Source organism: Gracilinanus agilis, chromosome 1, assembly GCF_016433145.1.
Source record: "Gracilinanus agilis isolate LMUSP501 chromosome 1, AgileGrace, whole genome shotgun sequence".
NCBI classification, from domain to species: domain Eukaryota; kingdom Metazoa; phylum Chordata; class Mammalia; order Didelphimorphia; family Didelphidae; genus Gracilinanus; species Gracilinanus agilis.
This window is the reverse complement of record NC_058130.1, coordinates 425407403-425422386: the sequence shown is the minus strand read 5'-3', so window position 1 is coordinate 425422386 and position 14984 is coordinate 425407403. Positions and strand designations below refer to the sequence as shown.

The 14984-nt window shown below is 39.4% G+C and overlaps 1 protein-coding gene across 1 annotated transcript in view; it reads right to left on the bottom strand.

Moving 5' to 3' along the window:
• Positions 1 to 493: 493 nt before the first annotated feature.
• NKD2 (NKD inhibitor of WNT signaling pathway 2) overlaps positions 494 to 14984 on the bottom strand; it is a 97606-nt gene continuing 83115 nt past the window's right edge. Inside the window, exons 4-10 of the mRNA XM_044665277.1 lie at positions 14324 to 14384; positions 12664 to 12791; positions 10267 to 10362; positions 8683 to 8821; positions 8512 to 8596; positions 4980 to 5107; positions 494 to 1286 (exon numbers count right to left, since the gene is read on the bottom strand). Of these exons, the coding sequence (XP_044521212.1) occupies positions 718 to 1286; positions 4980 to 5107; positions 8512 to 8596; positions 8683 to 8821; positions 10267 to 10362; positions 12664 to 12791; positions 14324 to 14384 (1206 nt within the window). The 3' untranslated portion in view covers positions 494 to 717. The remainder of the gene's footprint in view (positions 1287 to 4979; positions 5108 to 8511; positions 8597 to 8682; positions 8822 to 10266; positions 10363 to 12663; positions 12792 to 14323; positions 14385 to 14984) is intronic.

Genomic DNA, 14984 nt, shown 5'->3' with positions numbered 1-14984 from the left:
ATAGCAAATAAATTATTTTAAAGGTTACAATGCATTACATTCACTCGGGACACACACAACCTATGTTCACAGGTTAGCTACCAATCGTCAGACGATTCTCCCAGGAAATACTTGGAAGCACCAATAGAAAGAATCAACAAAGATGTGAGAAAAATATCGTAAGATCATCTGAGCAGAGATTATTATTATTATTTCTTTACCAAAAAGAAGGCCTCATCTTGGAATTATAAACATAAGCAGATATAAATTTATCTTTCTACAAATATATATACGGTTTTTATGGAGTACACAAAACAGCGTTCGGAGAGGTGGCAGTGGCCTCAAAGGCATTCCTTAAAAACACAATGAGACTACAGTATTTTTTTTTTAAATGACCTCTCTGTAGAGCATCATGGCACAACTTTGTAGCTGTACCCACACCTGAGATCTAGAGCTAAATATTTACTATAAAAGACAATAATATTCTTTATGCAAATCTGTAGGGTGGCTTGTTTTTGTTTTTTAGTGAAAAGCAATAATAAATTGAGCACTTTTGCATGTGTGCCAGTGCTTCATTTCAGAAGGAAGGAGAACCCCAATGCTATAATTAGTAAACAGATGAATACACTCTCCCCTTTCCCTTCTGACCCGGTCCTCGCCGTCCCCCCCACTCTCTTTCGTCCATTCCTGGAGACCGAGTCCCCGGGGTTGACTCAGAACGGAAGCTCGGGTCCTCCCTCAGGACTGGTGGTAGTGGTGATAGTGGTGATGGTGGTGATGTTCGTGGTGGTGGTGATGCTCGTGTCTCTGAATGACGGGAATGACGTAGCCCTCGTTGGTTAGCACAGGGGGTAAATCCCGGATCACCTCATGCTCCAGGACGGCGGGCTGGGAGTGAGTGGCTTTCAGCGGGGAGTGCGAGTCCTTCGCCTTCTGCCGGTACTTCTTGTGAGCGTGCGGCTGCTGCTGGAGGTGGTACACATCCTGGGCGGCCGGGGAGGGGGCGGCGGGCATGTAATAGTTAAACGCTTTCCCCGGCTTCCCACCCCCGCTGCCACCCGTCACGGCCGGCATCTTGCCAGAGCCTTTGGGCGACTTCAGGAACTGCTTCTCCTGGCCTTTGAGCCTCTGCTGCATCTCCAGGACCCTCGGGGTGGGTTCAGCCGCCAGGGGGACCGCGTAATCGGCGAGCACCTGGGACCTCCGATGGTGCACCACGTGAGCCTCGGACTCCTGGGAGCGGGACCTGTTCTGGGAATGGGAGGCTCTGCCGTGGTGTTCTTGTTTGGGCTGCGCCGGAGGGGAGCCTGCAAATACATGGGGGTGGAGGGTCAAGACCTTGCTCCTAAGCTCCCTCTGTGGCGGGGGTATGAAAATGCAAGCAACCAATGCTTTGTGCATGTTTTATAAATGTTTGCTGACCGATTGCTGTACTCCTTATCATCTTGTAATGATATGGAGTCTTCATTATGGTTAAGTAATATGCATTCATTAAAATATGGATTAATAGATTTCAAGCTGGAAGCAACCACCTAGCCCAAATCTCTCATTTTTGGGGCAACTAGAAGCCCAGTGGATAGAGTACTGGACCTAGAGTCAGGAAGACCCAAGTTCAAATCCCACCTTAGACAATGAACCCTGTGACCCCCAGGCAATTCAGGTAACCCGTTTGCTTCAGCATCCCCATCTGTAAAATGGAGATAATGATAGAACCTACCCCTTAGGGTTAAGGATAAAGTAATATTTGTAAAATGCTTTGTAAATCTTAAAGTACTATATAACAGCTAACTATTATTATTATTATTATTATTTTCATTTTTTAATGTCATACAAAACACAATTCCATATTGGTCATTGTTGTAAGAGCAAACTCATATATGACAAAAGCCCCCAAATCCAGCCATAAATACACTGATGTGAAAGAGAACTCCAATGATTCCTTCTCTGGAGGTGGATAAGGACTAACTATTATTATTATTTGGATTTGGAAACTGAGATACCATGATGTTGAATGCCTTGCCTGGATTCTCTGACTCCAAATGCAGCACTCCATTGCACCATGACATTGTACCAAAGGGAAATTTTCAAAGGTCCAGAATTGACTCCTTAGGTACATGAGAAGTAGAAATGTCCAGGTAATATTGCTTATAAATAGCTTTAAGCATCTGATCTGCTACCAGAGTTTTTGAAGTGTAGATTCTATCTTGAGTAATAGAAGGCATCCTTTGAAGCCATTCAATTCAATCTTAGGCAAATTAATTTTATTGATTTTTTTTTAAATCCTTACCTTCTATCATAGAGTCAATGCCTATTGGTTTTTTGGAACAATACTGGTTCCAAGGCAGAAGAGGTGTAAAGGCTAGGGATTTGGGGCTAAGTGACTTACCCAGGGTCACACAGCTAGGAAGTGTCTGAGAATAGATTTGAGCCTAGAACTTCCTGTCTTCAGGCCTGTTACTCTATCCACTGAGCAACCTAGCTACTTCAAGTTTGTTAATTTTAAGAATTCACTTCAGATCTCCTTATTTTATTTTTTGGTGTGAAACTGATTTCATTAGTTTAAGAAACCCTTCCTTCCTTCCTTCCTTCCTTCCTTCCTTCCTTCCTTCCTTCCTTCCTCTCTTTTTCTCTTTCTTTCTCTTCCTCTCCCTCTCTCTGTCTCTGTCTCTGTCCTCCCTTATCTTCTGTCTTGGAATTGATACTAAGGAGCAATTCTAAGGCAGAAGTCATAAAGACTTGCCCAGGATTTCACAGTTAGGAAGTGTCTGAGACCTGACTGGAACCCAAGACCTCCCATCTCCAGACCTGGCTCACTATCCACTGAGCCACCTAGCTTCTCCTAGCATTCCTTTCTAAAGTGTGTGTGGGTGTGGTTTTTTTTTTTTCCAGCTCTCTCTATGCACAAGCACCACTGTTGATGGAAGAAGTATCCCATAGGAAATGCCCCTTAAGTAATGCATTAATCTGACCTATTGTTAGAAAAACCGGATAGATCAGTTAAACTATTGGTACTTCCGGAAAGAAAAAAAAAACACTTTCAAGTTTAGTTTGGATTTAGAAGTCATTAGGCAGTTTTTGGACGGGTTATGCCTAACTGTTTTGTTAATCTCGTGGGTCAGGATAATTTAAGAACATTTCTACAATAGCTTTTCCGCTCTATGCTATTTAGATGAAAACAATCACCCTCTGCTTTTTTCCTTTTTTTAGGTCTTTAGAGACTAACAAAATATAGCAAAAAAGCCTAGGAAGAAGCCATTAAGAACAAACCATGACTCATTTCACTAGAAGCACCCTTTAAATATGTCAGAATAGAATATATTGGTTCCAGGCCCAGGTCGTGATGAAATGTAACACAGGCTCAGGTTCTATGGAAACAAATGACCATCCACACTTGTACATGTTAGTTATTTCTCATCCTAAATGTGCACTTGAATTATGCAATAATAATAATGATGATGATGTTTATCACTTATAGAACATTCATTATTATTCCCACTTTAACAAAGAGGAATTTGAGGTCGAGGGAGGTTAAATGGAGCCACATAGCTAGTATCTAAGATAGGATCTGAACTCAGCAGTATTTAGCTGGTCTTCCTTTTTCCTAGGGGCAGTGAGTTGGTACAGTGGATGCACTAGTGGGCCTGAAGTCAGGAAGACCTGAGATGAAATTTGGCCTCAGACACTGACTAGCAGTATGACCTTGGGCAAGCCACTAAACCTTGATTGCCTCAGTTCCTCATCTGCAAAATAAACTGGAGAAGGAAATGGCAAATCACTATAGTATTTTCGCCAAGAAAACCCCAACTTAGATAGTTGCCTGGAGGTAATAAAGTTAAAAGTATGTAAATATATACATTTTGGAATAATTGTTGATCTGCATTGAAGAAGGGAAATTCTTCACTGAGTTTTCTACAACCGATGAACTCATAGGTTCAGACCAAAAATCAAAACAAAGAGATTTGAAGGGAATTCTTAAGAAATAAACTAAATTTGTCTGAGATTGAATTATCTGGCTTGAATGGACCATGTCCTAGTTTACTCAAGAAAACCCCTATGAAAGGTAGGACATAGCTGAAAATGACTAAATAAGAACCACTTCCTAACTCCAAGTCCAGCTGCCTTTGTACAATGTACTGAAATAAATACACGCATTCTCTCCTCTGGAAAAGGATGACAATGCAGACACTTTCTGTATCAATAGGAGTGCCTTCACTGGTGCTTAGCTCCTCATTGCTATAGGTCTTTATAGTAGCTGGAGGGCCATTTTTTTGGCCCACTAGACTCGGGGAGCATTGATCAGATTCCACGTTCTGAGTTTCCCTGATAATTCATCAATACAAAAATCTGGGAGAATCCAGAAATTCCATGGAATCTTTCTTCAACTTATTCAATAATATTTGATGCACAAAACTGAGACAGAAAGATGCTATTGTCCTTTTCCCACTTGCCACATTGAGCATTATTGGTATGTGAATTCATATTGTATCATATGTAGATAATTTTATATTTCATGTAGTTATTTGGAGGTGGCTAGATGGCTCAGTGGATAGAGAGCTGGGTCTGGAATCAGGAAGACCTAGGTTCAAATCCTGCTTCAGACACTCACTAGATGTGACTTTGGGCAAATCACTTAGCCTCTGTTTGCCTCAATCCACTAAAAAAGGAAATGGCATGCTGCTCCAGTATTTTTACCAAGAAAACCCAGTGGACAAGTATGGTCCGTGGGGTCATGAAGAGTTATACATGAGTGATTAACAATAAAGTTATAGGGAAGAGAAACTGGAAAGACAAAACTCTCCAAATTAGCTTGCGTAAGTTTTATAAATCACATATTCAATAAATAAATAGGGGATGAATTTCCCTACACTCTAAAGAATGATGATAAAATTAGATTTTATTTTATATGAACTTTAGAAGTCTTTATCCTGTTTAGCATCTGGACCCCAAAGAAGAGGATCATCTACAATCAAAGGCTCTTTGTATCTGGTTTGAGTGTCTACCTGGCCCAAATTTTGAAGTGTAGTTCTCAATTCCAGCAAGGTCAAGATAGTGGTTCCTTCTCTCGGTATTTTCATCAACACAGTACTGCTCACGCACGGTGTAATGGTGGTGGTCATTGTTTGACTTCCTGCGGCGTTAGGAAATGGATAGGACAGGAATCTAATTAGTTACAAGAGAAAATTCATACTGACATAAGCACACACATTCACAATTCCTACTTAAGGCAGTGTGATGAGGCAGAAGGAATGCTATGCTTGAACTCAAGAGATCTAATTTGGAATCCTAGCTCCCATATTTCTAATTTGCGTGGCCATCTTCAATTCACTTAGCCTTTTTGAGTTTTAACTGTCTGAGGAGGAGAATAACATTTGCACTACTACTTGATGAAGAGTTTTCAAAAGCTGAAATTGCTATATAAATGTGATTTACTGTGATGATTATTTCATTTATACTTAAAAGATAACAAAGGGCTAATTGAGGTGTTAAGAGCATTACATTAATAATGGCTTATATTAAGATGGGTTCATTTTGAGAGGTAAAATGATTGGCCCAGGATCGTCTAATTAGTAGGTAGCAGAACTGGAAAAAAAACCAAAACAAAATCCATGTTCTGCAGCCAAGCTCAGTGCTCTCTAGTCAATCTACAACTGTTCATCATTTACAATATGCAAGGTACTGTGTTAGGTGCTGTGGATACATATGCAAAAAAAAAAAAATGAAAACAGACCTTGCCCTCAAGTAGTTTACATTCCAGTGGGGGAAATCCATTCTACATTGAGGGGGATGAGGGGTACAATGACCCTACTATCTGGAAAATCCAGATTTTTTGGCCTTTCCTTTAATCTGGAAAAATCTGAATTTTTTTCTTTTTCCTTTATGGGGTGTTTACAGTATTTTTTGTATTAAAAATAAAATATGTTGATATTACACAATACTACAAATATATTTTGTGCATTTCTGAGTTTCTAAACTTTTTCTTCCTCAAAACACTCCCCACCTCCAAAGTCCTATTTAATTTATTATGCAGACCCACCATATATTGAAACCATGATGGGGAAAGTCATAAATGTGGAAGGGATACTTGTATATGTATATAGGCATACACAAAGTATATACAAAGTAAACACACAACAAAACCTTAGAGGGGAAGATGCTAACATCTAGGGGAAAGAGTAATCCCATTCTTCTGCAGAATGGGATGCTTGAGTTGAGTCTCAAAGGAAGCTGGAGAAGCCAGTAGGTAGAAGTGAGGAGGGATGGCATTCCAGATATGGTAGACATCCAAGGCAAAGACGCAGAAGTAGTAGATAGAATGTTATGTTAGAGGAACAGCAAATATGCCAATATAACTGGATCGCAGACTGTGTGAAGGTAAGTGGAATAGTATGAAGGGTCAAGTTACAAAGAACTTTAAATGTCAAATACAGCAATTCTTATTTGGTCCTGATTAATGAGGAGCCTTGTGAGTTTACTGAGGAGGGAGGTAACATTGATAGATCCTCACTTTAGGAAAACAATTATGGCATCTGAGTAGAGGATGGAATGGAATAGGGGAAGACTTGAGTCGGGCAGACCAATTAGGAGATTATTGTAATAATCCAGGGAAGAGGTGATAAGGGTCTGAACTAGAGAAGGGGATAATACAAGAGATGTTATAGAGCTAGAAATATCAGGATTTGGCAACTGATTGGATATGTGGGATGAATGAGTATTAGGAGTCAAGTATGCTTCTGAGGTTGTGACCCAGAATAACTGGAAGGATAATGGTATTCTCAGTAGTAACAGACAAGTGTGGATTAAAAGGGAGGAAAGATAATGAGCCCTATTTTGGAATTGCTGATTTTGAGTTACCTTTGGGATACCCATTTTAAAACATGTAATAGGCAGTTGGTGAAGCAAGATTAAAGCTGTGGAGAAAGACAAGAGATGGATAAATAGACCTAGGATAAAGAAATAAATAGCCAGATAAATAGGGGCTTGACTTCCACCAAGTTGATAATTGAATTTATGGGTACTGATGAGTCCAGGAACTAAAAGAATAGAGAGAAAAAAAGAAGGGGACCCACTGAAGGACCCACTCCCAGTAGTCAGAGTGATGTGGATATAGATGCTGCAAAAGTGGCTTGGAAGGCACTAGTATCATGAAAACCCAGAGAGGAAAAAATACTCAATAGAGAAGGAAATCAAAGGTGTCAAATGCTGAGGAGAAGGCAAGAAAGAAGAAGAAAAATAAATTAGATTAGGCAATTAAATTAAGGTTATTAGTAACTTTGGAGAGCATTTCAGATTGAATGATGACATCTGAAGCCACATCAAAGAGGACTTAGAAGAGAGTGAGAGGAGAGTATGTGGAGGCACCAAATAAGAGGAGGCACCAAATGTAGACAAATTTCTCAAGCCAAAATGAAAAGGAGAAGAGAGATATGGGACAATAGCTAGCAGAGATGGCAGTATCGAGTGAACAGTTTTTTTTAAGGACAGGGGAAACTTGGGTGTATTTGTAGATAGGAGAGAAGGAACACATGGAGAGAACGACGGTTAGAGAAAGAAGGTCAATCTGTTAGAGAAGACATGTAATACTAGACAACACTGTCTATAATGAATATCAATGATTTACAGGAAATAAATCACAATAAAATATTAAAAAATCTCACATATTTGAGGATATCATATTATATTTCTACTTCACACTTAGACAATTTAAATGACCGACATTTATAAGAGGAAAAAGCAAGGAGAAAGTGAATAAAAAAACAAATAACCTTTACCTTTTGTCTTACAATCAATATAAGGTATCAGTTCTAAGGTAGAAATGTGGTAAAGGCTAGGCAATTAGCGTTAAGTGACTTGTTCAAGGTCACACAACTAGGAAATGTCTGGGGGGGAAGGTCAAATTTGAATTCAGAACCTCCTATCTCCAGGATTGGCTCTCTGTCCACTGAGCCACCTAGCTGTCCCAATCCCTGGTTCTTTTAAATGAAGTATAATGAACACAAGGGCATGTCCTAGACTTTGAACATTTCTTTTTGGTGGATGTCATCTCTTTCATGTTGTTTGTTTCTATTTTTTTTTATTGAGTGTGATTTGGCCAAAAATATTTGTTTCTATTTGTTTCATTGAGTGTGATTTGACCAAAACTGAAAGCTTGGCACTGTTTACTAATTTCTCTGTGATCTTTCCTCATATAAATTGAAACCAAAGGGGCAGCAAAGTGGCTCAGTGGACAGAGTACAGACCTGGCTCAAATCTTGCTCATCTGCCATCTCTGCCAGCTATTGTCCTGTATCTCTCTTCTCCTTTTCAAGTTGACTTGAGAAAGCTACATTTGGTGCCCCACTTATTCTCTTTTCACTCTTTTCTAAATGCTCGGTGATGTGGCTTTAGATCTCATCATTCAATTTGAAGTGCTCTCCAAAGTCACTCTCTAGATGTGTGACCTTAGGCAAGTCCCCAATTGCCTAGTCAGGATTTTTTTTTTCTTTTTAAATTAAACCTTTCAGTCAAAGGGCTCCAAACTTTTTAGTGTCTTACCTGACATGAGCAGATAGTCTCTTGTCTGAAATCCTCATTTCTTCAGAGTGTTCGCCTTCGGTTTTACATCGAATAGCTTCTCGATCTAAAAGACACATGGTTAGGATTGCTTTACAATAAAAAGTGACATGCGGCAGTCCGCTAATACACTCAGTCATTCAGCATCCTCACCTGGATGTCCCTCCTTCCTCTTGCTCGAAGGTTCAGGACTCACAGTCAGTTTCACCCGGAGGGTCTTGCTGTTGGTGGAAGAGTGGTTGACTGAAGCATCTACAACTTCATAAATGGTGTGCATCAAGCTGGACATGTCCTTGCATAAGGAGCAAAGCAGAGAATATCAGCATCCAGAATTAATGAATGTCTCATCTCTAAACAACTTAACGAAGCAATCAACTCATCCACACTTTGTTTTTGTTCTTTTTTAAACCTTTACCTTCCATCTTAGGATTAATATTGTGTATTGGTTCCAAGGCAGTAGAGTGGAAGGACTAGGTAATGGAGGTGAAGTGACTTGCCCAGGGTCACACAGCTAGGAAGTGTCTGAGGACAAATTTGAACCCAGGACTTCCTGTCTGTAGGCATGACTCTCAATCCACTGAGCCACCCAGCTGCCCCTCACTTTTTGTTTTTAATTGTTACTTTGATTGAGACAACTCTGATGCAACTCTAGCATCATCTAGGTAGTAGCCAGGGATAGAATTTCATCTTTGTTATAGTCTTGAGCTTAGTCCCAACAGTTCCAGAAAGAAGGGAAGTATTCTCATTGCTGTTGAAATGACCTCCAAGTGACTGAAATTTCAAACAGATTTTTTTCTAAACCCTTACCTTCCATCTTGGAGTCAATATTGTGTATTGGCTCCAAGGCAGAAGAGTGGTAAGGGCTAGGCAATGGGGGTCAAGTGACTTGCCCAGGGTCACACAGCTGGGAAGTGTCTGAGGTCAGATTTGAACCTAGGACCTCCCATCTCTAAGCCTGGCTCTCAATCCACTGAGCTACCCAGCTGCCCCCTTTCAAACAGATTTTGATCTCAATGCAAGTTTGTTTTTCTCTTATCCCTATCCCAAACTTAAGTTCTAGATGCCTAGTTCTTTTAGAAGGCCGAAGTGGTCACTTAGCCACCTGAGGCTGGGGATAAATAAGGGCAAAAGGACCCTTAACATATGTCCCTGGACTGGCTGCTGGCACTTGCAGGCTCCTGCTAATGGAATTATCCCTGAAGAAGCAATATGGCAGTGTATCACCAAAGAAGGCCCCTGGCATGGGCAGATGGGCAGAAGAGAAAGAGAAGAAAATTGACTAAGGCAGTTCTTATTTCAGGTGTATTTGGGATGTCTTTTGCCTGTACTAGGGGCAGCCAAGTGACTCAGTGGCTAGAAAGACTTGAATTCAAATCTAGCTGCATTACCACAGGTAACTCACTTAAATCCTATTTACCTCAGTTTCTTTATCTGTAAAATGGGGGTGATAATAATAGCACCTGCCTCTCAGGATTGTTGTGAGGATCAAACGAGATAATCATTGTAAAGCCCTTAACACAGTGTCTGGCACATAGTAAGCACTGTACACACGCTAGTTATTATTATTATTTTTGCTGGATCTCTTGAAGTTGCTTTTGAATTGAAGGCATGGGTTTCAGAGAGAGCCCTTGATTATGGCACATCTAAATTTTGGTTGATTCTGACCAATCCCTATATACAAAGTTATATTCTATTCTGTCAAGGGGCCACTTTTTCCCAGGTAAAAATAAATATTACCTCTTTGGTTACTTTTCCACTGTTGTCAAAATCATACAGGGTAAATGTCCATTCTTGACGATTGTCATCTTCTACTGAGACATCGCATTGAAGTTCCTGCAAACAACGATTTTTTTTTTTTACCAAAACCTAAAAATCCTAACTAGAATATATGACATCTTTGCCATATGTAGCAAAGAATGGAAGCATGTCTCTGTTCCAGTTTTATAGAACATAACAGGTAGGGGAGAGGAGGAAGCTAACAACTTCCCCCATTTATTTTATTTTTTAAAACCTTTACCTGCCATCATAGGATCAATACTAAGTATCATTTCCAAGAGGGGCAAAGACTAGGCAACTGGAGTTAAGTGACTTGCCCAGGGTCATACAGCTAGGAAGTATTTAAGGCCAGATTTGAATCCAAGACTTCTCAGTCTCCAGGCCTGGCTCTCTATCCACTAAGCCACCTAACTGTTCCTCTTCCATTTAGTTTATGTTCTGTATGTGCTTATATGCCTTCTATTGATCTATCATTCTGATTTTAATTATAAGCAAATATCTAACTTTAAGCAAATATGATCAATCTAATTTGTAAAAATCCAGTTTTACAAAACAGATTTGAAAAATTATTTGATTCCCCAGGTGCATCTGAATAAAATGGTTACATTTATGAAAATTCATTTGACATAAAGTGACACAGTAGATAGAGAGCTGGGCCTGGAGTCAGGAAGACTCATCTTCCTGACTTCAAATCCAGTGTCAGACACTTAATAGCTGTGTGACCTTGTTTGCCTCAGTTCATCATCTGTGAAATGAACTGGTGAAAAAAAAATGGCAAATCATTCCAGTATCTTTTTTTTTTTTAAAAATAAAAACCCTTACCTTCTGTCTTAGAGTTACTACTGTGTGTTGGTTCTAAGGCAGAAGAGTGGTAAGGGTAGGCAATGGGGGTTAAGTGATTTGGCCAGGGTTGCACAGCTAGAAAGTGTCTGAGGCCAAATTTGAACCTAGGACCTCCTGTCTCTGGGCCTGGCTCTCAATCCACTGAGCTACCTAACTGCTCTCTCCAGTGTCTTTCCAAGAAAATCCCAAATGGGGTCACAAAGAGTCATACTTGACTGAAAACAATTGAACAATAAGTTGAAAAATACTGGACTGGGTCAAAAGAGTTTGGATCATGTCCTAGTCCTTCACCTTACTCACTAGGTAATGTCAGTTTTCTTATCTATTAAAGGAGGACTTTAGATTAAAAGGTCAGTTGGAATCCTTCTGGGCCTCAATATTTTATGTATTTGTAGGAGTACATTTGTTATATAGAGTGAAGCATACCAGTATGGGTTTTATGTTAGGGCAAGGCCTTTAATCATTTATGGGAAATAATTTTTAAGGTTGGAAGAAAGGGCTATAGTGCTTACAATTTAATCTTTACATGACTTTAAGTATGAATTTTAAATACTCCTACAGAAAAACAGTCCTTGTTTATGGCCAAAGCTATTTGAAAGACCTTAGAAGCAAACATTTCAGGGAAAATGGTGGGCTAAAATTTTTTCCTTCCTCATTCTGGGTGGGAACTAATAATTCAACTTGTCAACTGTGGAATGCAGGAAACCCCTTTTGAGACCTTTTCTTGGAGTTTCTACATTGGCCTTGTAGATTCATGTGTCCTGATATTATCCCTGAGATCATTTATTCCCAATTTGCAGATGGGAAAACCAAGGCTGCAAGAAGATTAAGGAATTGAATCACAGTGAGGAGAAGAATGGAGGAAAGGGGGTTATGGGTATAAATTCTGCCTCTGGGTGCCAGGCTAATGTCCTCCCTAGCAATCTACTGTGTACATTGTTGATAATGCCAAAAAATGGTTATCTCTCATATAATCTGAGGTTAATAAATGTGCATCATTTGATTTTTTTTAAGTTTAGCAATGGAGGAGGAGGGAAGAAGGAAAAACAATATCCTTTCATAACCCTCTACCCCCAACTGTAGCTTGCCTTGCAAAATAATAACTTTTTATTCCAATAATACCAAATATCATATAATGGGCACCTTGTGCACAAGCCAAGGAATTCTAAATTGTTTGTGAAAGTTTACTTTATATCACTTCTGTAGTGTAAAATGTGCAAAGCCAAGCAAAATACTGAATTTCTTTAAAGATTTTAATGCAATGCAAGACAATTTTAGCCTTATTAGCAGAATTCCATGGCAGGATCTTTACCCCCTACAAACTTGCCAAATTTAAAGTCAATCCCACCACATATTTTAACACACTGCAATTTGCTAGAGTAGAAAAGAATTTCCTTCTTGAAAAGTCAAATTGGAACCCAAATTTGAGGGCCAAACTCTGTGTTGAACATGCTCAGGACTTGATGAACTAATGTACAGAGAAAGAGACGTTATAATTAAACAAGCATAACATACATCAATATTTAACCGCTTCTTCCCCATTCCTCGGTTTATGTCTTTATTGGCATTTTTTTCTCCATCTTCTAGATTAAAAGGCTGTACGTAGCCTTCACATCCTTCTACCTTCTCAGGAGGAAGAGCAACTGTGAGACCAAAAGAAAAACTAGGTAAGAAGAATATAGAATCTTTCCAGCATAATTATTTAATTGAACGTGTTGAACATTCATAAATTGCACCAGGAGTCAAGGATGTCACTACTGGTTGGACCAGCATACTCAGAATCAGGATTCAGAAATATGGACCTGTATTCTTGCCTTCTCAGTTACTCTCATCCCAGTCCTTCAAGGGCAGCCTCTAGGCTAGGGAAGAGTAAGGAGAACAGAGGTTTTCCTTTGGCCTCCTCTACCAAATAGCTTTGAATAACTTTTAACAGAATTAATAAAGATCCTATAGGAGAGTAAATAGTTCACAGGTATATGGATGGTATACAGAAAGAATAATTCCAACCATCAGTGAAACCTTTTTGTTGTCATCTAGAGATATGATCTTGTTTTTCCTGGTTTCTCCTCTAGGATGGTAGAGAATGGGGTTAGGGACAGAGAGAATGAAAAAGGAAATCAAAATGGTAGATGGGCAAGGCAGTATTTACCACAAGAACTATATGAATGATCATGTAACTTTTCCCACCCCTCACTTCTTCTAATTAGGGTTTAGTTACTTGCCCTTTCCTATTTAGGGCTCATATTGAGAAACTCTAGAGTTGAATATAAGGAGCACTCTAGAATGTAGAGAAAGACTTGGGTTCAAATCCAGGCTCTAGAGTTTATCAGCTGAGTGATCAAGCCAATCATTTAACTTTTCAAAGCCTTCGTTTTCTGTTCTATAAAATGGAGCTAAAAATTCTTTTTTTTTAAGTTTAATCATTGCCTTTTGTTTTTATGCCACAATCATTTAATTTTGGCCTTTCCTTTCCTGAATCCACCCTAACAATTAAAAAACTCCAGCAAACATGTGAGCACATCTGACAGTAAACACATTTGGTGGTATAGTTCCCATCCAAAATCTATGGTCCCCACCTTGATGCTGGGAGGAGGAAAGCATTTCTTCTTGTGCCATCTACCTTACAGGGCTGATATTCAAATCAGATAAAAAAATCTATATAAAAGTTCTTTGTAGCTAACTATCAATTACTATATAAAAGTAAGCTGCTGTTATTGCTTCATGCATCATCCAAACATGCATAGAATAAAAAAAATGATTCTTCTACAATCCAGGCAAAATTTTGATTCTTCGAATGTTCATGTTTATGAGTTTATGTTTAAGCCTGTAAAACATGGGGGAATAGTATACACTAAAAGCATATTGTAAGCTGCTTTTGAAGAATGAATTACTGAAAATGAAAATAATAAGTATGTGTGTAGAAAGATTGGCACTAAAAGCTATGTAGTTTAACATCTTTAAATTGCAAACACTCCATACATATTTTTGACCACAATGTAGGAATGCTGGTTATTTGAAAAGCTGATCAGGGTCAGTATCTCAATCTAGATTTCCAAAAGGCTACTAATGCTCCTTCGAACTTTTGAATACGCATGTGGATGTTTTTAAAGTGCCAAGGAGGAAAGTGGCCTTTTGAGTTTTCTCCCCAGCTCCAGGAGCAAGATTATGTACTTACCCTCCAGGGGGCATTGATCCTCCCGAAAATGTCCCTCTTTTAGTTCCCCATTCAGTAGCTCCTGCAGGGAGAACAAGGCCCAGCTGTAAGTGAATATGCAGGATTTCAGCTGCAGCCCCAGTGAAAACAAACAGTTACAGGCAGAAGCATTTCCTACATGTAGAGTTCTGAGATGTGAGATCTGGGAACAAGTCCCATCATATGAACCGAACATCTGCAAGGGCTATTGTGTTACACTGTCTGGGTCCAAAAAATTTAACAACTGCCAAATCCTTTATGCCTCATTCAAGTTTCAGATTTTCAGAAATCAAAATACCACCCATACTCTATTATATCGTCAGATTTCATTGTGACAGTCTTCATGACAAAAAAAAAATTGCTCGGTACATGATGGCTGACATGTCAAATGAGGCAATTAGAGAAAATGCTGGTGAAAATGACACAAATGGTCTTCACTCATCTTTGCACCAAAATAAAGAGCATTGCACTCTATCAGCCCCAGATTCTCTACTTCGGCCACACATTTATCTCTCAGCTCACAACAATGATACAATACATCCGAATAGCCATTGCTGAGGGGGAGAGGGGAGGTGGAGTGGTGGGAAGAGAGAGAGAGAGAGAGAGAGAGAGAGAGAGAGAGAGAGAGAGAGAGAGAGAGAGA